Source organism: Oncorhynchus mykiss, chromosome 2 (assembly GCF_013265735.2).
Source record: "Oncorhynchus mykiss isolate Arlee chromosome 2, USDA_OmykA_1.1, whole genome shotgun sequence".
NCBI lineage: Eukaryota > Metazoa > Chordata > Actinopteri > Salmoniformes > Salmonidae > Oncorhynchus > Oncorhynchus mykiss.
Genome location: NC_048566.1, coordinates 33,481,849 through 33,504,282, shown reverse-complemented (window position 1 = coordinate 33,504,282; position 22,434 = coordinate 33,481,849). Strand labels below are relative to the sequence as shown.

The 22,434-nt window shown below is 43.8% G+C and overlaps 1 protein-coding gene across 1 annotated transcript; it reads left to right on the top strand.

Annotated features, from left to right (window-relative positions):
• Positions 1–472: 472 nt before the first annotated feature.
• smg5 (SMG5 nonsense mediated mRNA decay factor) lies at positions 473–14,875 on the top strand. Its single transcript, XM_021559653.2, has 22 exons — positions 473–1,251; positions 2,070–2,168; positions 2,261–2,384; positions 4,145–4,301; positions 4,374–4,463; positions 4,610–4,699; positions 5,151–5,229; positions 5,817–5,942; positions 6,058–6,126; positions 6,329–6,549; positions 6,737–6,874; positions 6,981–7,847; positions 8,114–8,283; positions 8,486–8,561; positions 8,997–9,172; positions 9,272–9,430; positions 9,568–9,627; positions 10,740–10,899; positions 12,392–12,482; positions 12,939–13,013; positions 13,171–13,309; positions 13,643–14,875. Exons 1-22 carry the CDS (start codon positions 1,187–1,189, stop codon positions 13,724–13,726), a joined length of 3,315 nt encoding a protein of 1,104 aa, XP_021415328.2. The 5' UTR covers positions 473–1,186; the 3' UTR covers positions 13,727–14,875.
• Positions 14,876–22,434: the final 7,559 nt, after the last annotated feature.

The following is a 22,434-nucleotide window of genomic DNA, read 5'->3' as shown; positions in this document are numbered from 1 at the left end:
TTCATGGGCTTAAAAAAAAGGCATCTGTATCCTGTCAGATAAATAGTTGACATGTATTCAATTTTGAGTTTGCATCCCAATATTACACTTTATATTCATCACAGAAGACTGAAATATAACAAAACTGTTTGGCATAGAAACACCAGATTTTCATTTTTTTTATTATTAATTATGAAAACAATATGAATAACATTCTACCCTTGAGGCCACTAGGTCATTTGACTGCAGGAAAGGGGTACGATGAATGTACTAACTTTAAGTCGCTCTGGATAAGAGTGTCTGCTAAATGACTCATGTAAATTGCCTAGGCAAACAAAGACTTGTTTGCTACAACACCTTGCTTGTTTTAGCAAGGTGCAACAAAAGTTTCATCAAGTTTTAGAGTCCAGAAACGAACTCAACTGCACAAATGCCCAGCAGTTCCGTCTTCAGTCAGGTGTTTTTTTTCGGTGGTTATCACTCTTATTTCATTTTCATGACAGTCTTCATCAATAATCATTGGTTACCCGGTTATTGTGCCATGCAACCCTAATAACCCAAAAATATATACAAACGTTTTACATTGCCAGGGATCGCAAACAAACAAATTAATCATAATGACTCTGGCTGTCTGGCAATGTAGCTAGGTTTCCACTAGGTTCTACAGCCACAAATAAAAATAAAAAAATGTTTTGCTATTGGTCTTAATTCAAGGTTAGACATAAGGCTATCAGTGTGGTAAAGGTTAAGGTAAAGTCTTATTTTAATTAAGGGAAATTGTAGAATTAGCAACTAGTGCCGGTCCCGCGCGGAAGCAGGTCTAACATTTCACGCGAAGTCTCGCGCTGTTCTGGCGGTCGCTGTTTAATGGCTGTCCTCTTACTCGTAGCGATGTTTCGAACGGGGAAAAACACAAGGAAACAATCGGGGTGTGATAACTGACCGGGAATTAACACAAACACTGGGGCATTCCCTCTCCTAAACGGTTTCCGAACGGATGGACAGTTTGGCAAGCGACATAAGATACGAAAGCGACGTAGTGGTTAGCGGGAGAGGATAGAGCTGCTAACGTTAGCTAGTCAACACAGTTGTCACTGCCGGTGAGGCAAGCCCGGAGCAACCCTGACAAGAGTGGGGTTGAAGAGGGTGGGTGGGAACGCAGACTCTGTTGGACTGGAGCGTGTGACTCTTGGCACCAGATGCTAACATGAGTGGACCTGGGCAGGATAGCGAGCCAGAGGCAAAAGTCCTCCTCATCAAGCGGCTATACAGGTGAGGTAAAGGCCTTTTGCTGGGAAAAATTACATTAGCTAGCTAACAGTAGTAAAATAAATGGATAGCTAACCTTAGATAGTTTGCTAACTAGCTAGTCATCTATTCAACTAGCTAGTTAGCTAACTAGCCAGTCACCTGTCTGTCTGTGACTTGCATAAGCTAACGTTAGCTAGTTAACTGTACTTGTCACGAAGCCTTCGTCGAAGGGCAATGACATTTTTACGAAGTAGTCGGACATTTTCGATAGTATGGGTTTTAAATAACCAGATGTAGCACAGTGGGAACTTATGAAGCGGATAGCTAATTAGCTAACTAACGTTAGCTTCTAGACAACTGAGCACTAACAGCACAGTAACAAGCTACTGTGCTATTAGCTAGCTAACTCATTCCTGTGTCAACTTGCTTTCTAAATAATATTAGTTGTTTAACTACGTTGTGATAGCTTCAGCTGTCAGTATTGTCACAGTACTAGTTAGCTGATAGGCCTACCTTGCTTGCTTGCTACCTAGCTAGTTAGTTATTTAGCAGCTAACTAGAAGCGTCTAGCAGAACATCACCACATGAATAATGTCGACTGGCTACTTTTAACATGCCTATTTAGGGCGAAACACAATTTTTCATAAGCCCCTTTAACTTTACATACCTAGTTAGGAAGCTATAATGTCAACCATTATCTCAGTGTGAAACATGTATGACAGTTTATATATTCCAGTTATAGCTAGCTAGCTAACGTTAGCTCAGTGAGTTTCCTCATTCCTCCAATGACAATTACCAAGTAATTTACCTGCCATAATAACTGTCTCTTGCGTGCTCAGGGCAGTGGTTGAGTCGGTACACAAGCTGGATGTCATCATTGGCAGCAAGTCATCGTACAGGGAGGTCTTCAAGCCTGAAAACATCAGCCTTCGCAACAAGTAAGCATTTTACTCTACTCCAACCTTTGCCCTAAACACTAAGGCAAAAGGCAACGCACCTAACCCCAACCTCATCTGTCTTCTGTGCCCAGGTTGAGGGAGCTGTGTGTGAAGCTGATGTTTCTCCACCCTGTGGACTATGGTCGCAAGGCTGAGGAGCTTCTGTGGAGGAAGGTCTACTACGAGGTCATCCAGGTCATCAAGACCCACAAGAAGGTACAGCGTTTAAGGGTGTTTTCCCATATAGTCCTCTTTAAAATAACTGATCTCCGTCCTCTTTAAAGTGAACTTTGTGGTAAAAATGAAGCTAAAGTACTGTTCTCTTTGTATTCACACTTTCCTTGCTTTTGAATGGGGACTCTACTCTTTTGTGGTCCAAGTCCTCTTTGCATTCACATTGCTATATTTAGAAATGACCCAAGATCTTTTTCTAACATTCACTCAATGCGCTCTGGGACAAGCCACTTCCATTCGGCCATCAGATTTTCCACCAATGCACCTTATAGGACAAATCACTGCACTCTATACTCCTCTGTAAACTAGTCATCTCTGTATACCTGTCGCAAGACCCACTGGTTGATGCTTATTTATAAATCCCTCAATCCCCCATATCTGAGATACCTACTGCATCCCTCATCCTCCACATACAACACACGTTCTGCCAGTCACATTCTGTTGAAGGTCCCCAAAGCGCACGCATCCCTGGGTCGCTCCTCTTTTCAGTTCGCTGTAGTTAGCGACTGGAACGAGCTGCAAATAACACTCAAACTTGACAGTTTTATCTCCATCTCTTCATTCAAAGACTCAATCATGGACACTTACTGACAGTTGTGGCTGCTTTGTGTGATGTATTGTTGTCTGTACCTTCTTTCCTTTGTGCTGTTGTCTTGTGCCATGTTTTGTGCTGCTACCATGTTGTCACGTTGTGTTGCTACCATACTGTGTTGTCATGTGTTGCTGCCATGCTATGTTGTTGTCTTAGGTCTTTCTTTATGTAGTGTTGTGGTGTCTCTCTTGTCGTGATGTGTGTGTTGTCCTATATTTTTTTATGCCAGCCCCCGTCACTGCAGGAGGCCTTTTGGTAGGCCGTCATTGTAAATAAGAATGAGTTCTTAACTGACTTGCCTAGTTGTTTAAAAAAAAAAATATATATATATATATATCACAAATAATACATTTAATCAAAATATGTTATTGGACAGATATACCTTCTTACATTTCGTAATCTAATATATTGCATTTAGTTAAAAGATGAGACAAAGTAAGATACTATTAACTTGTAATTATTATTGGTAACAGAATAAATAGTGGAAGAATAACTGCAGATTAAATAATGCTGTAATTGAAAATTGTACACCCAATGTAGGCTGCCGCCCCATAAAGAGCTAGAATAAATTTGGACGTTATGTTGCTTCTCACCAAATATGTTTTCTCACACTTCCAACCCCACAATCAAATAAACAGTGTATGAAACTCTCTTATAGATCACATGTTGCAAACAAATAATCTGAACTAAAAACACTACACATTTTGGAATGTCTGTGCATCCTTGACAATCGCTAATCAATATCCAAAAACGGCACGCTGTTTTTTTCCCTCGAACCTGCACATAATCTTTTCTCTTGTGGCACCAATGTGAGGGGTTATGGCAGGGAAAACAGTGTTGCAGTAGTGTGTGTAATTGCAAGCGAACCTGGGGAGCATTGCCCTAAATAATGGAACCGAACTCAGACCAACTCTGGAGATGTCCTCAGTTTGCTTCGGGGGCTGTTTTGGAGTGTTAACACTGCATTATGCAAACCGCAAAATGCAAAACACCCTAAGTTATTGGAGAAATGTTGACTGTGTGGCCAGTACAGTGACTCCTGAGCTTTCAGACATGCACACGTTATCTTTCCTCATGCCCTACACACAACCCTTTTATTTCTAATCTCTTCTTATTACCTGGCCCCCTTTTATCTCTCTGTCTTTTGCAGCACATCCACAGTCGCAGTGCCCTGGAGTGTGCCTACAGGACTCACCTGATAGCCGGCGTGGGCTTCTATCAGCACCTGCTGCTCTACATCCAGTCCCACTACCAGCTGGAAATGCAGGACTGCATCGACTGGACCCATGTCACCGACCCCCTCATCGGTGAGAGACACACTCAGGTCAGAGGTATCTGTAATTGACACCGTGTATAAATTATTGTATTTGTTTTTGTAGGTCGGAAGAAGCCGGTATCAGCCACCCCTAAGGAGATGGAGTGGGCCCAAATGGCCTGCCATCGCTGCCTGGTGTACCTGGGAGATCTCGGTAATACAAACTTTATCTTTCTCACCAAAGAGATTTGAGACAACCTTATTTGTATGACCATGGAATATCATTCCCCAAATCCAAGGTCACGTTTATTTGAATGTATAGGCGAGGTTTACAGGAGGTTGTTTGAATGTTTTCCACAGCCCGTTACCAGAACGAGTTGGCTGGGGTGGAGGCTGAGCAGCTGTCAGAGCGGTTCTACCACCAGGCCCTGTCAGTCACTCCGCACGTAGGTGAGTTGACAACAAGGTGTTACCGGCCCTCTCTTTCACAGCACATTACCGCCATTTTTCACACTAACCGGTTTACTCACACCACACCACCATCTACAAATGAATCACTCTTGTTATATTGCCCACATAGTGATGAACTCACACAGCACTTATTGATTGAGCTTTATTATATGACTGGTCAAAGCTTTACACAACTCATAGTGATCTAGCTGAACAGTTAGCGGGCCATTTGAGCCAGGAACAGGAAATTCAGTAACTGTTAGCTGGCCAGGAGAGTGCATTCAGTCTCAATAAATCACTGATCCACATTTGAAACGTTCTGTCTTTTTGAGAGGGCTTCAGAGGGCTTCATCAGTCGAACTGAAAGTCAATATTAAATGGCTGCTGCTAAAGGAAAGCAATGTCTTTATTGTGCCATGATGTTGACAAGTGTTTGATGTTTTGTTTTCAGGAATGCCTTTCAATCAGTTAGGTACACTGGCGGGGAGTAAATTCTACAACGTGGAGGCCACCTATTACTACCTACGCTGGTGAGAGGAGACTTCAACACGTCTAGATTTACTGCAGCACATCCACAATCTATGACTGGCCTGTAGACTATGCTGTGCTATTGTTCTCTACCTTAGTGGGGCAATGTAGTCACACTGCTGGGGAGAAATATCTTCATGGCAGCAATTCATATTTGGATCACATCAGTAGGCACTAAATAGCATGTTTGAAATGGTAGAGGTTCTGAAACCAGCCTGTTAGGAGAAGAAGCCCAATTTCTGATCCAGAACATTTAAAAAAAACACTTGCCACCGAGTGGTACCGGGACGATACCAGTATTGCAATAACCGTTAGTAGTGGTGGGTTTACAAAACACAAAGCGGATTGAGCTTTCGGAAAACAGCCCTGATTTTGGAAAGAAACATTGTTGTCATCCAGCCACAATTATTTGTTTTCCAAGCTATAGCACACACTATTTTACATACAGCTGGTTTTTAAAGGACCAAAGAGTTGGGTCTGCTTCGTGTTTTCATTGCCATGGACGAACAATTGCGATACTGGTATCGTCACATCCCTACCACCAAGTATTGATCATGGTTGTCTCCTCTGTGGTCCCGTGTTTGAACAGTATACAGTCGGAGACTCCCTTCGAGGGGGCCTATGGGAATTTGAAGCGTCTGTTTGATAAAGCTGCTAAGATGTACCACCAGGTGAAGAAACAGGAGATGAAGAAGCTGTCTCCCTCACGGCAAAGGTCAGTCTGGTTTCCTCACACCACAGCCCTGAAATGAGAAATCCCTAGGTGAGCATTGAAACAGGTATTGAGATGGTCCTCTTTGTTACTCTTTCTACAACTGTTTACTTTCCAGATCCAAGGACATCAAGCAACTTCTGGTGAGCTTCATGTACCTACAGAGTCTACTGCAGCCCAAGAACAGGTTAGGACTCACTTTTAACCATTTAGGCCCAAGTCATTTATCGCAATAGGAACCTTGACATTTTGTCCATATATGTGCTATCTGATGATAATAACAATTTCTTGAATTTTTTAACCCTGTTTGGTTAGTCTCAACCTGCTTTCTATTGTCTGTTGGGTCCGTGTTTGTAATGTCTTACCATTTCTCTCCTCCCTGTGAGTAGTCTGCTAGAGACAGAGCTGACCTCTCTGTGTCAGTCGGTGCTGGAGGATTTTAACCTGGTGCTGTTCTACCTGCCCTCGCCGCCACATGGCCACGAGGCCACTTCCCCCAGCGAGGAGGAGCTTGAGGAGCACGACTCGCCCTGCGCCCTGCTCCCCGACGCCCTCATCTTCAAGATGGTGGTCACCTGCCTCATGGTGGTGCACAGCCTGAAGCGGGGAGGTCAGTAAGAATATAGATGTCACATATTTGTTTTTACAAATCGCTTTTCAAACGTTATGTGTATAGGGTGTTTTAAGTAGAGCTGAGTCGGTAGGCATGTGAGGATAGTGACATACTGCAAGGGAGAAATAAGGGGATATGTTGATTCGTTGTATTGCAAAGTTGATATGTCGACTTGTTTGTGTAGGGTCCAAGCAGTACAGTGCGTCAATAGCCTTCACGCTGGCCCTCTTCTCCCACCTGGTGAACCATGTCAACATCCGTCTGCAGGCTGAGCTGGAGGAGGGGGAGAGCCAGGTGCCCCCACTGCAGACTGACAACACAGGTGAGAACACCACTCCCAGCTAACCTCATGCTGCCTATACACTATTCATGTTCTGTTAATCCTCTGAAAAACAAATGGAACAATGATGATATTTGTTTGCTCCTAGACGACTCTGAGTTGAGAGACCCGTCTGACTCGTTGACATCGGAGGAGAGGCCCCTGCAGAACGGCTCCCTGGACCATGAGGAGGACGAGGGGGGCCACCGGAGCACTTTGGCCCAGAAAGCAGGCGTCGGTGAGCGGAAGGCGGAGGAGGAGAAACAGAAGCAAAAGAAGTACGCCCGCCTCTCCATGCTGCGCCGCCGCCGCGCCACCTGCAAAGAAGACGAGAGCGACCTGAGCGAGGGCTTTGAGAGTGATGAAGAGGAAGAAGAGCAGAGGGGCTGCGACGACTCTGGGGGTGCCTCGTCGGGACCCCCACTCACCCCCGCCATGCTGGAGAAGGAGAGCAAGAGAGGGAGGGAGCACCCGACAGAGGGGACCTGGGAGAGCGGCTCGGAGGAAGACGAGGAGGGCGGCACGGCCTTCGATGTGGAGACTGACTCGGACATGAACAGCCAGGAGTCACGCTCCGACCTGGAGGATATAGAGGACTCAGAAACCCCGGAGAACTTGGACACCACTACTCGGGGGGAGCTGCAGCCTGGAGAAGACGATGAAGAGCAAGCCAATTCCAGGGAGGACGGCGACGGGGACACCCCTCCAACCACCAATGGCCCCCTCCTGCACAGCGACCCCAGTATCAGCAGTAACCTCCAGGCCATGTCATCCCAGCTGTTCCAGGCCAAGCGCTGCTTCCGCCTAGCGCCCACCTTCAGCAACGTGCTGCTGAGGCCCCACAGCTCCTCCACCAACCCCACCCCCACCGACCCGGATGCCTCCTCCACCACCCCCTCCCAGGAGACGCCGCCTCCCCCGGGGGACTCACCCTGCGACGCTGGCCCGGGCACTGCCAACGGAACCAACGACAATGGTTAGTAACCTGCCCACACACAATGACGGCTGTGTTGATTATTATGTGATTTTTGTATAGTGCAGGATACTATTTTTTTTTTAAAGATTAACTTCAATATAATGATGTACTTCTAGTCTGTTTTTAGTCTTTCCCAAAGACTACATTGGATAACAGCACATTGCTAAAATATGCCATTTTATAACAGTATATCTGAGGTTACCCCTAAGAAAACTAGGGTGTAGAATAAACACATGTTCATTTCTTTATTTGTCCATTCCCTGTAGAGGTGGATTCCGATTCAGAGTGTAGCGTGCACAGCAACCAATCAGTACACAGCGAGAAGACCCTGTCAGAGAGACTGGAGATTCTGACCAATCAGGGGCTCATCCAGGTGGTCAAGGTGTTTGTGGATTGGCTGAGAACCAACACTGACATTATCGTCATGTGTGCACAGGTAAAGGGGGTGGATTTTTCAGTAACCTAGAAGATCTTACAAACAGTATGCATTGAAAAATCCAATTTGCATTAAATTGGTAAAATACAAGTTAATCTTTGTATCAGCTGACTCGGGTGAAGGGTTTGTAGTCTTCATCATTGTTGGTGTTTGTTTCACTGTCTGTCTTCCGCTCAATGTAACGCCGTTACTCTGTCTGTAGAGTTCTCAGAGCCTATGGAACAGACTGTCTGTGCTACTCAACCTGCTGCCTGACGGGAACAAGATGCTGGAAGCAGGTGAGTTACTAAATGCACCCGTTCTTTTTATGGGTTGTTAATCTGTGTGTTTTTTTTTTTTTTACCTTTATTTAACTAGGCAAGTCAGTTACGAACAAATTCCTATTTACAATGACTGCCTAAACCGGGTGACGCTGGGCCAATTGTGCGCCGCCCTATGGGACTCCCAATCCACGGCCTGTTGTGATACAGCCTGGAGTCAAACTATGATCTGTAGTGACGCCTCTACAACTGAGATGCAGTGCCTTAGAATGCTGTGCCACTCGGGAGCCCGAGGTGGAGGCTTGAGTTGGCCAAATTCTTCTCTCCCCCTCTCTCACATTATATTTCTCATTCCATCTGTTCTCTTTTCCTCACCTTTGGTTATTTTAACCCATCTTTTCAGGGATGAAATTGACAAGAAGTCACTTCTTAATCTCTCTCTCTGTATTTTAGAGCTGGGTTTGAACACTGAGGTGACGGAGCTGCTGAGTGTGTGTGAGCAGCCTGGCCTGGTCCAGTCCCTGCTGCTGCCTGAGGACCTGGCCCTGCGACACCTACCCGCCCTCAACCTGGCCCACCGCCGCCTCGACTACACCCGCCCCAGACCTTCCCTCAGCCCCGTACAGGAGGTACACACACCTAGCTTCCCTTAGACACCCTCACTGTTTTGCTGCCCTCTCTCTACTTTACTATCTCACTTGATCTCTCCCTTTCTCTCCCCATCTCAGTGTGTGGTGCGCGTGTGCTGCATCCGCAGCTTTGGCCACTTCCTCACTAATCTCCAATGCAATGTGCTGCACTTCAACCCGGAGGCGGGCATCTTCACCAGCATCACCCAATCGGAGCAGGAAAACCTGGTGCAGCAGGCCAAGGCCCAGATCCGCATGGTGAGCGGCAGTTGAATGAACCAATGAGACCAAAACAGCAGCAGTCACTCTAGTTTCAGTATTTGTTTCACTTGTGAAGCTCAAATGACTGCAAACTATTATCTATTTCAACACTGTGTGTGCGTTTGTGTGTCTAGGCAGAGGAGGAGGCTCGACGAAATCGCTTGATGAGAGACATGGCTCAGCTCCGACTACAGGTCTTTCTTCTGGAACATTCCATTCTATCATAAACCAAACACTATCAATATAGCTATCTGACACTATACTGAGTGTACAAAACATTAGTAACATTCCATTTCCATTACATACTGTAGACTGACCAGTTGAATCCAGGTGAAAGCTATGATCCCTTATTGATGTCACTTGTTAGTCCACTTCAATCACTGTAGATGAAGGGGAGGAGACAGGTTAGAAAATAATAATTTTTAACTCTTATGACAATTGAGACATGGATTGTGTATGTGTGCCATTCAGAGGGTGAATGGGCAAGACAAAAGATGTAAGTGCCTTTGAACGGGGTATGGTATGTGGCAGGTGCACCGGTTTGTGTCAAAAACTGCACCGCTGCTGGGTTTTTCAAGCTCAACAGTTTCCTGTGTGTATCAACAATGGACCACCACCCAACTTGACACAACTGTGAGAAGCATTGGAGTCAACATGGGCCAGCATCCCTATGGAACGCAATTGACACCTTGTAGAGTCCACACCCTGACAAATTGAGGCTGTTCTGAGGGCAAAGGGGGGGGTGCAACTCCAATATTAGGAAGGTTTTCTTAATGTTTGGTATAATAAGTGTATATGTCTTAATTTACTTTTGCACCCAAAACCTTGATGTGAATTTCATTAGATTTCAGCTGATGATGGTTAGGATGATTCCATTGAAGTATATTGCTTAATGTTGAATGTACAAATACACTGCCCTCTGTAATTCTTGGGATGGTGAAGCATTTTTTTTCTCTTTTGGCTCTATGCAAGAGTTTGGATTTGAAATCAAACAATGACTATGTGGTTAAAGTGCAGACTGTCAGCTTTAATTTGAGGGTATTTTCATCCATATCGGGGGAACCGTTTAGAAATTACAGCACTTTTTGCAAGTAGTCCCCTCCCCCCATTTTAGGAGAGCAAAAGTTTGGGACAAATTCACTTGTGTGGTAAAAAGTTTATAGATTTTATTTAAAATCCAAATCTGTAGGGTATAGAGCCAAAAGAAGATGAAATGCTTCACTGTCCCAATAATTACAGAGGACACTGTATTATCCACTCAACATCTCATCAAGATAAGCAATTTGTCACGTGTCTTACCCTACAGTTGGAGGTGTCTCAGCTAGAGGGCAGTCTGCAACAGCCCAAGACCCAGTCATCCATGTCTCCGTACCTGGTACCCGACTCTGCCGCCCTGTGCCAGCACCTCAACCTCCTCAGACATCTGGCTGGCAGTGGCTGCTTCATCATCATCATTCCCCGCACAGGTGAGCACAGAGCCATGCCCTGTCTGGGTGAATAAACCCAGTGTTAGACTGGATGAGTCTGTTTGAATGCAGTCATAATTTAAAGGTTTCTCACCAGAATTGCATGGAGATAAAATTGTGATAAATATGATTTCTATATTGCAGGGTTGTTGAAGTATACAGGGTCCAGATTTGAATCAGGTTATTTACAGGGGGGCCAGACATCTTATACATTTATTAAATGTACATTTTAAGTGCTTTAAGAGAAGCCTAATTCAGTGCATGAAATTGTTTAAATAATGGATCACATTTGTACTTGTAACACAGTTGACCTGCATCACATTAATTTCTACCTTCCTGTCAGTTTTAGACATGGCTTCATCTTTTGTTTTTGTTTACACATAGTGAACCTTTTAGGCATGGCATATCTCAGTTGACTAACTTGTGCAGAGAAGTCTCTCTCCCCTCGCATCAGTAGAGAACGACTCCCTGTAACAAACTGCACCACCTCTGTGGGGACTTAAACTGAAAGCTGACTTTACAGATTTGAGGAGTTTATCTTAACTCTGACATCACGGGAGTGATCTGTACTGATGATAACTGAATATAGTTGCGCAGTGTAGGGAAATCAAATCAGAGGAGAAAATAACATGTCTTTTTTTTATTGGCACGGTTTTCAATCATATCAACTGTTTTTATTCCTTCCCTGTACTCCCAAATTAAATCCTTTCTATTGACTGAAGATGTCACTGAAAAATGAACATCTGATATGGACTGTTCATCAAGCATTTTCACTAGATATGTGTTGGCTTTTTTGTGACGTCAATCACGGAGAAAAGCAACTATGTCCTTCCTAAGCTAACACAGGCTGCTCTCTTGACATCATTATTACCCGTGCTTAGCCACTGAGCATCATTATGTAAAAGTAGATCATGATGCTCAGCAGACCACAAAACAAGTGATGTTGCAGGCTAGATGTTGATTGGATAAAGTTTATGATAACCATGGCTGAGTCTGTGGTGTTTAACTCACTGCTGAGTTTACACCAGAGCATGATTTGCAGTGGTCTCATCTGCTGTGAAAAAGCCGATAGGTGGGCAGACAGACCCTGTTAGCAGCTCTGATTGGCTGTAACTGGTATGTTGGGTGATATTGATTGACAGCATTTAATGGGCGGGACTACAGGGAAACAGATTTCCCCCATTGGAATGTTGAACAAGGGCTCATTTTGGCTCTAAACACATCCCCCACCCCATTGTTGCAGGATTTTTAAAATGTTTATATACTTTTCAGAATTGATCAGAAGCCCATTCTAAATTGATAAACGGGCCTGATTTGTCCTGCTGGCAGCCAGTTGAATAGCCCTGCTATATTGTTTTGACATTGGCTATTTGCTGGCTGTGTTTTGTAAGTTCCCGAGGGGATGACTGAAGCTGTGTTGTCTTTCTAGTTAGAGCATGAAATGAATAGATACCAAAGTTTAAACATGATGGTTGACTGTTATGTGCTTCAGTGATTGATGGCCTTGACCACCTGAAGAAGGAGAATGCCGGAGCGAGAGACGGTATCCGCTTCCTGGAGTCTGAGTTCCGTAAAGGCAACAGGTCTGTCTCAACCCTCAAGTGTGATGTATAGTAATATAGTGGGCCACATTTTAAGATCTGACAACCACAATCAGCCAACCCAGCACAAGCGAAGCCAGTTCTTGTGTCAGAAGCATAGCCTGTTATCATTGAATGGGATATGTTGAGTCGACAGTTCCTTGAATGTAAAGATAAAGCAATTTTCAATGTGCTTAGCCTTTATCCTGTGTGAAACCCTAGAGCCAATGATACACAGGTCATTGTTCCTTTTATATCAATGTATCTCACGTAACCGATTGCAAATGAGCTAGCTGTTGGGGCCCATATTGCCCTTAATTCTTCAGATCTTAACAAAACAATGTTTCTAACCATAACCCACTCTGAATCCGTGATCCAGTAAACTAAAAATAGGCTGCAACCCATATGGGTGAAGACACTTGATGTTGTAAACCCCTCTTCTGCCCCCCTCTACCTCAGGTACATACGTTGCCAGAAGGAGTCAGGGCGGAGTTTTGAGAGGGACAAACTGAAACGCCAGGACATGGAAGCCTGGTAAGCCTCCATTTGTCTTTCTGCAGTCTCTTCACATGGCCACCTCTCAATACATAGCATTCTTATACAAATGCTTCAAAAGTGGTAAAAGATTTTATGAAAGCTGTAAAACTCTTTCCCAGTGTTAACTGTTTTCCTTATGTGTCCTGATTTCAAGGCATCTATACAAGACGGTGGACAGCTGTCGTCAGCTGACCGTCTCCCAGAGCAACGGAGACGAAGACACAGCTGGCATGGTCACTATTCTCACCGGTCACTCAGTGGAGGATCTGTGTACCCGCTCTGTACCCATGAAGGTCAGTGAGCAACAATACATAACTACAATCAATCACTCACTCAGTTCCTTAGGCTCTCCAGCAACCACTGTTGGTATGGGCGGCTGGTCTGACTACTGTGTATTTCTGGTTTATCCCTTGCGTTGTACAGTATTGCTATTAATATTTCCCTGTTATAAACCATTTTGCCATGGTGTAGATCTTTGTAGAGAGCCAGAGTTATTTCTGAGAGAAGTTTGGCATGTTCGACCTCCCCCATTCATCCTTCCGTGATATTTACCTTACATTGTATGTTCATTGGCGTTAGAAGAGTTTAAGTCTTACCCTCCATTGTCTGTGTCTCCTTGGTAACAGTCGGCCGTCCAGGCAGTGGCAACAGCAGGCATGGAGCTGAAGAACATTGTGGAGTTTTACCGTCAGTGGAAGGAGATTGGCTGAGAGCTTCGGGGGCGAGGTCGGCACGGCGGACAGCTGATCACACACTCACTCCCTCTCTCTCTCCCACTCTGTTGCTCTGTCTGTATCTGCGTCTCCAAGGAAAATCAACTCTCGGAAAGAAAGAAGGGGGATGTAAAACAGTTGAAGGAAAGAAAAGGCGAGACACATGGGCAAAGGGGGCAATAAGAAACAGCAGAAGACCCCCAAACATAAAGAAGTGATCCCAAAGGTCGGGGTGAGAATTAAGTGGGGACGCTACGCACTTAAAGTGACCCTGGTTCACATCATAACCAGGCATATACTGTATACGATAGAAATGAGTACATTACGTGTCGAGAGAGAACCACTCATACACATTCACGCTCAGTTAAATCCATTGGTTTAGATGTGTAGAGCAGTGTTTCCAGTTTCCTCCTTTCCCTCTATTTGTGTTGTGAAGGTGGGACTATGTCAGCCCTATGGCTGGCTGGGTCTGGTCTGCTAAGGCAGGGGGGTGTGGAGTAAATCCCAAAGAGAGAACACATCTCTAGCGTGCCAAGCGATGAGCCTCTCGACACATCGGAGTCTTGGAGCTCGAGGGTTACAAACAGGGGTTCAGGTCAATGGACGTACACTTCTCCAGGATTTGTTTCTTTCCTATCAGTTTTTTTGCGGTGTACTTTTTGTGTCCAGTGACTAATGTATTGTTATCTGTGTATGAGGAGGAATAATAATGACGGTTTATGCCCTGCTATTGTTTTAATTAGGATTTTATTTTTGTACCCAAATATACTTTATTTTGTGTTTTTGTAAGATGTGCTGAATACACACAGGAATGAAATGCAGGGGGAGGGATGGGGTTGTCTTATATTGTTTCCCTAAACCTGTCTGGTAATCCTTTCGTTCTCAAGGAAATAGTCCTGACTTCTGTGTCATGGTGCCATTTTAGGAAGAGGTAGACTCGGGTGGGTTTGTGCTGTTGCTAGATGTTAAGGAGAGCGGGGCCTGCGGTTGTCCCAATATGGCGGTGCCAGGTGTTTGTTTTGACCCCTGTGAACTCCTGATATATCCCATCTACCATCATCACTAAATGTTCCATCATGCACAGTGCAAAGGAACTCGGTAATTGTGTGGCCACGCATTGAACAATAAAATGAACTCATTTTAAAATGTCTTCTTGTTTTCACTCTCTTGCAGAAACCATTTACAGTGGCAACTTTTCAAAGCTTTACACAATTCATGACACGGCACGGGACATTCTGAATTGGGAAAGCAACCTATTTGAACTGAACATACTCATTGCTGCACCCTTATGACAATAATAGCCATTGTTTCAATAAGTTGAACTTATCCAGAGACTATGACCGGCCAACATTTTTAAAATAAAATATTGTGTTTCAAATCAAATAGTCTGGGTAGCCCTTTGATTAGCTGTTCAGAAGACTTATAAACTCAGCAAAAATTAATGTCCCTTTTTCAGGACCCTGTTTTTCAAAGATAATTTGTAAAAATCCAAATAACTTCACAGATCACTGTAAAATGGTTTAAATGAGGAGGTGGAGAGGAGGAATAGAGAAGATGAGAAGGGGGAGAGGAGGGATAGTAACAGTCAGCATCCAGTGTGGCCACCAGCTGCATCAAGCACTGCAGTGCATTACTGTTCCCCATGCTTGTTCAATGAACCATAAACAATTAATGAACATGCACCTGTGCAACGTTTGTTAAGACTTAACAGCTTACAGATGGTAGGCAATTAAGGTCACAGTTACGAAAACGTAGGACACAAAAGAGGCCTTTCTACTGACTGAAAAACACCAAAAGAAAGATGCTTATGGTCCCTGCTTATCTGCGTGAACGTGCCTTAGGCATGCTGCAAAGAGGCATGAGGACTGCAGATGTGGCCAGGGCAATAAATTGCAATGTCCGTACTGTGAGATACCTAAGACAGCGCTACAGGACGGACAGCTGATCATCCTCGCAGTGGCAGACCACGTGTAACAACACGTGCACTGGATCGGTACATCCAAACATCACACCTGCGGGACAGGTACGGATGGCAACGACAACTGCCTGAGTTACACCAGAAATGCACAATCACTCCATCAGTGCTCAGACTGTCCGCAATAGGCTGAGAGAGACTGGACTGAGGGCTTGTAGGCCTGTTGTAAAGGCAGGTCCTCACCAGACATCACCGGCAACAACGTCGCCTATGGGCACAAACCCACCGTCGTTGAACCAGACAGCACTGGCAAAAAGTGCTCTTCACTGACGAATTGTGGTTTTGTCTCACCATGAGTGACGGTCGGATTCGCGTTATCGTCGAATTAATGAGCATTACACCGAGACCTGTACTCTGGAGCAGAATCGATTTGGAGGTGGAGGGTCTGTCATGGTCTGGGGCGGTGTGTCACAGCATCATCGGGCAGAGCTTGTTGTCATTGCAGGCAATCTCAACGCTGTGCGTTACAGGGAAGACATCCTCCTACCTCATGTGGTACCCTCCCTGCAGGCTCATCCTGACATGACTCTCCAGCATGACAATGCCACCAGGCATACTGCTCGTTCTGTGTGGGATTTCCTGCAAGACAGGAATGTCAGTGTTCTGCCATGGCCAGCGAAGAGCCCAGATCTCAATCCCACTGAGCATGTCTGGGACCTGTTGGATCGGAGGGTGAGGGCTAGGGCCATTCCCCCCAGAAATGTCCGGGAACTTGCATGTGCCTTGGTGGAAGTGGGGTGACATCTTGGTGGGGTGACATCTCACAGCAAGAACTGGCAAATCTGGTGCAGTCCACGAGGAGGGGATGCACTGCAGTGCTTGATGCAGCTGGTGGCCACACCAGATGCTGACTGTTACTTTTGATTTTGACCACCCCTTTGTTCAGGGACACATTCCATTTCTGTTAGTCACATGTCTGTGGAACTTGTTCAGTTTATGTCTCAGGTGTTACATCTTATGTTCATACAAATATTTACACGTTAAATCTTCTGAAAATAAACGCAGTTGACAGTGAGATGACGTTTCTTTATTTGTTTAATTTATTTTTGGGGTAGAAGCTGTTAAGAAGACTTTTGGACCTAGACTTAGCACTCTGGTACCGCTTGCTGTTGGAACACATTTAATGTTTTTTATTTTATAGGCGTGTTCGAAAGTTTAAAAACACCTTTACCTATTGAAATATGGTAGTTCTGTTCCACTTTCCACTCTAACTTCTCATTCTGAACCCATTCAGTGTAGTCTGGCTCATCAATCAATCTCGGTCCTGTGAGTAGGTCTCTGTGTGCCATCTATCCTGGTCTCTTCTGTTGTGAGGTCTCGTGCCCCTCACTACCCTGGATGCCTGGGCCTCATGCCCACCATTCTGCATGGCAGTGAGTAACCAATCCCCTGGCAGCGGGGTCAGCACCACCCCAACAGAAGATGGTTGGCACAGCACAGGGCTGGCCCACTTTCTGGTGGTGGGGAGGTGAACAGTCCAGGGCCCTGTTTCCCAAAAGCATCTTTAGGCGAAGTTCATCGTTAGAACCTTCGTAGGAGCATATGATAGCAGATAGCAAAAATGTGTAGAATTTTAGGAAATTAGCTTTAAAACTGCAAAATGTTCTCTCAGCCTCATGGCAGCACTTTTTTTTCTCTGCCCCTGGCAGAATTACAGGAAATCCGCTTTAAAAAAACAATAATGACAATGTGTAGAATAGCATTAGAAAACAGCATTTTTGTCTCTCTGCACCATGGCAACATGTGTTAATGCACATTTTGGCAGAGGTTAATGCCCCGTGGCTCCCTTGACCCCAAATGTGGTAGTCTGGCCCTAGGGGTGCTGAGGGAGGATAAAAAGTCCTAACAAAGCATTTTGTCAATGTGCCTCTCAGTCCATGAAAAAAAGGCCCTGTTTTTAATGTAGATTTGGTTCAGTTGGAATATTATAAAGTGACCTGCCTGCCTTGAATTTCTGAAAAATTGAAACTTCGCCTATATGATTAAGGTATTGAATAGGCTACAGAAGAAAATCAGCATCATTGAAATCATCCAATAGTCTTCGGATCTGTTTAAACAATGTAATGTGAAAAACTTTTCAATGTGGCATTTTTATTAAGAAAATTATATAACTGTTTGTGCATGTAAATGATAATAATTATGCGATGATATGGGATTCCTTAAAAGATTGCTCTCTGCCTTGTCTCCTGATTTTCCATAACAAGGTTTCTTTCTTGTCCCCGTCCAATCAAAAAGTCGCTGTGTGAGGAGGGTGGGATTTCGACGTTGGGGCAACGGGTTTGCAGTGTTTTTATTCGCCTGTGAAGGAATGCAGGACATAGACAGTTTATACAGATTTACACCAGGCTCCAATGGTCAGGATAATCGGATTTACAATGGAACTATAGTTTATTACAAGCAACAATTGTTCATTTTGGTCAGTGACTACATTGCACCAGTGAAGATTCGCGCAGATGAGCTCACCGCCAATATAAAGCTGAAAGGTTTGACTTCGTTTCTTTCTCTTCACGTCCCATAGTTTGCTTGTTACAATGTAACAACCTATAGTGTGTGTGTAGGCTACTGGATATGATTACCGGTAAGTGGCGTTTTTCTTTCCAAGCACTGTCTGTATTACTCTATAGGCCTACTTCTGAAAACCATCACTTGTTTTTTTGTTGTTGGTCTACCTCTCACATCGCTATATGACCCCTCCCACACATAGATAGATAGGCCAATAATATATCTACCAATGTTATTCGAGGTCTTTTAAAGTTACATTTTGTGTGCGATGTTTCTTTCGAATAGCCTATATTTGATCGATTTTGATATCTTAGTTTTTCTTTTGATGCTGTGTGGGTGTATGCGAGGGTGTACCTGCGCGCGTGCGTTTATGTGTGTGCGCCACTTGCTTGTAGGTAACTATGGAAATCCTGAAAATGTTATCTAAGGAAAATGTTTCCACGGAAACAGACTTTTCAGCTATTATGCAAATTATATTATGTAACCTATATATATTGTCATTTAAAATATCATTACACTGTTTTGTCGGCATATTTGCCTTTTTGTGTTCACATTCAATTTGTATTGATGAAATTGGCAGTGTAGCCTGTCATGAGTGTGTAGGCGTTTTATTGTCTGAAGTGTGACAAATTTGACATTGCGCCCGAACATATAGGCAATTGGCCTATAACAATTTTCTTACAATATGGTAGGCTATCCGACATGAAAATTAAGACCAAATAGTCCCTGAAAATAGATTGGCGATCCAGTACTCATCTTTCTTGGAAAGCAAACATGCATTAAAAACGCGCACGGGGGAACATTCTTGGTCTTGTCATTGCTGGCCGGCAGCACAGATAATGGCTTTTGTCTTGTTATTGTTGCTGCAACAGTCCACGTGATCGCGCTGAGGAACATTTCTTCAGTCTCTCCAGGGTTCTTCTGGGCAGGGGATGTGTAGAGAGCTACTAGGATAGGCTGATAGATCGCCTACAGTTCACTAAGACTGTGAGGCAGTTCTTCCCTGGTTTCACATCTCGGCTCTCTTTAGGGCATATTCTCCCTCCACATGCCCGACTCCCGCGGTAAATGCTATTCTCTTGGGGAAAATAGATCCCAATCTCTCACCAGAAAGTTTCTCTCTGAGATTGCCTTTTTAGCCTGTGCCATAACAGTTTGTCTGTGATTGTTGTGTGTCTGCCTTTACCATTTCTCCAGTATTAATGGCATATGAATGTGACTTCAGGCATTGTACATTACTATAAAAAAGTCTTATTCATTTGAATTTGAACAGGATATGCTCTTTATGAGAAACTTTGTCCAATTGTTGGATCTCGTTTCTCTCATGAAACTATGCACTCAGCATTTATTATTTATTTTGCAATGTTCATGTTGTTGACAACTTCAGAGCAATTAATTGAGTTTCACCCTGCCTCTGGTACAGGACTTTAGTGCGTTACTCTACAAAGGTAGGGCGAGAGACAGGTAGGACAGCTACCTTGCCCTACCTAGGCTATATGAGTTAAACATTTCATAGACCAAATGTAGATCTCTTCCCTACATATCTGGTTGGTCTGGTCTACTGTTGTTGCCACTCTATTGCTATTGCAATGACAAGTTGCAACTTGTTCCATGTGACACTATGTTCTTATAGTTAATCACAGATGATCATAAGTGATATTACTGGTTGACACCACACCTGCAGCAAGGAACTGTGTGACCCTGTTTAAATCATGTCAAATAAATTGTAAGAGAGTCATTCAGCAGTTTGTAGATTGGTGAAAGCAAAGGGTCTGTTACGCTTTCAACCATTTATTCACGTTTGATCAGTGATTACAGGAAAGAAGCGACGAGAGGAAGGATTCATTTAAGAAGAAAGAAAATCTCGCTCTTACTGGATTTAACAGATGATATTATAATCCATTTATCACTAGCCTACAATAATGTCATATGGCATAGAGGCATCGCGTGAATTTAAAGTCTTCAACAGGCAGTGTTATTGTGTACTCCATCTAGGTCAATGGGAGGGTCTGATAGTTGGTTCAGCTATACATGGAGTTATTTGATGGATTTACACCTTCTGCAGTACAGTACGGACAGAAACCGGTGAATCCCGTTGTTCAGGGTACACTTGACCGTCAGTCATATTGTTTGTGTGTGTTGAGGTGATGTCTTCCATGTTCCAATCCCAGTACGAACTGTACAGAATCATGACAATGCAATGTTCTATGGGGCGAACGATGTGCCTTGTTCTTGTTTACATAAAACTGACATGTGCCCATGTCAACATGCTCCCCACGTAGACTTCTTATCTTCAGCTCCTGAGTCATAAAGTCTTCTATTGAGGAAGGTCACGTGACGAGATCACGAGCGAGGGAAAGAATTTCAGAATTCCGGAGTTGGGCGAGAGAGTGGAACAAGAAAGAGGGAAAAGTGGGAGAGAAGCTGCACATTCAAAAGAGGTGGGGAGGAGTAAAGAGGAGGTGAAGAGGAGAGAGGGAGGAAGGAGGGAAAAATGTGAACATTTGTAGATTGTGAAACATGTTGGTAGGGGAACTGTGGATGGTCACCGCCACTGGCAGTCACTGTTTAGAGTGTTTGTTTTCCCCTTGTTTGCTGTATTACCATGCTCTTGCACACAAACACAGACAGACACTCACTGACACTTAAACAAACACCTCTGACGGAGGGTTTAACCTACTTCTCACTTTCTTGTTACTACTTTGCACAATTGTATAGTATTGTAGATAGAAAGTCACGAATGATCAAGTCCTTGCCAATAAATTATTCTGAAGAGAAATGTTTTGCTACTGTGCAGAACAGCCTTGTGAGTGGGTGGTGTAGTTGAGAGTGGGTGGTAGTGAGCACATTGTTATCACAGAGGCCCATGAGCAACACCTCCAAGACCTCCCGTTATTTGACTTTACCAGAAATAGACAAACAGAATTCCCATTCTACTACTGATGGAGACAGTGGAGGCTGCTGAGGGGATAACTAACGGCTTATAATAATGTCTGGAATGGAGAAAATGGAATGGCATCAAATGCATAGAAACAAGAGGTCGACCGATTATGATTTTTCAACGCCGATACCGATTATTGGAGGACCAAAAAAGCAGATAACGATTCATCGGCCAATTTAATAAAAAACATTTTTTTTATTTGTAATAATGACAATTACAACAATACTGAATTAATACTTATTTTAACTTAATATAAAACATCAATAAAATCAATTTAGCCTCAAATTGGTTTAAATAATGCAAAAACAAAGTGTTAGAGAAGAAAGTAATATGTGCCATGTAAAATATGTGCCATGTAAAAAAGCTAACGTTTAAGTTTCTTGCTCAGAACATGAGAACATATGAAAGTTGGTGGTTCCTTTTAACATGAGACTTCAATATTCCAAGGTAAGAGGTTTTAGGTTGTAGTTAATATAGTATTTATAGGACTATTTCTCTCAAAACCATTTGTATTTCATATACCTTTGACTATTGGATGTTCTTATAGGCACTATAGTATTGCCAGTGTAACAGTATAGCTTCCGTCCCCCTCCTTGCCCCTACCTGGGCTCGAACCAGGAACACATAGACAACAGCCACACTCGAAGCATCGTTACCCATCGCTCCACAAAAGCCGCGGCCCTTGCAGCGCAAGGGGAATAACTACTCCAAATCTAAAAGTGAGTGACGTTTGAAACAGTATTAGCGCACACCCAGCTAACTAGCTAGCCATTTCACATTGGTTACACCAGCCATTAGGCTGATAGGCTTGGAGTCATAAACAGCGCTGTGCTTGCGAAGAGCTGCTGGCAAAACGCACGAAAGTGCTGTTTGAATGAATGATTACGAGCCTGCTGCTGCCTACCATCGCTCAGTCAGACTGCTCTATCAAATCAGACTTAATTATAACATAATAACACACAGAAATACGAGCCTTTGATCATTACTATGATCAAATCCGGAAACTATCATTTCGAAAACAAAACGTTTATTATTTCAGTGAAATATGGAACCGTTTGGTATTTTATCTAACAGGTGGCATCCCTAAGTCTAAATATTCTTGTTACATTGCACAACCTTCAATCTATGTCATAATTATGTAAAATTCCGGCAAATTAGTTCGCAATGAGCCAGGCAGCCGAAACTGTTGCATATACCCTGACTCTGCGTGCAAGAGAAATGACACAATTTCACCTGGTTAATATTGCCTGCTAAACTGGATTAGTAGTTATAACTAGTGATTATGAT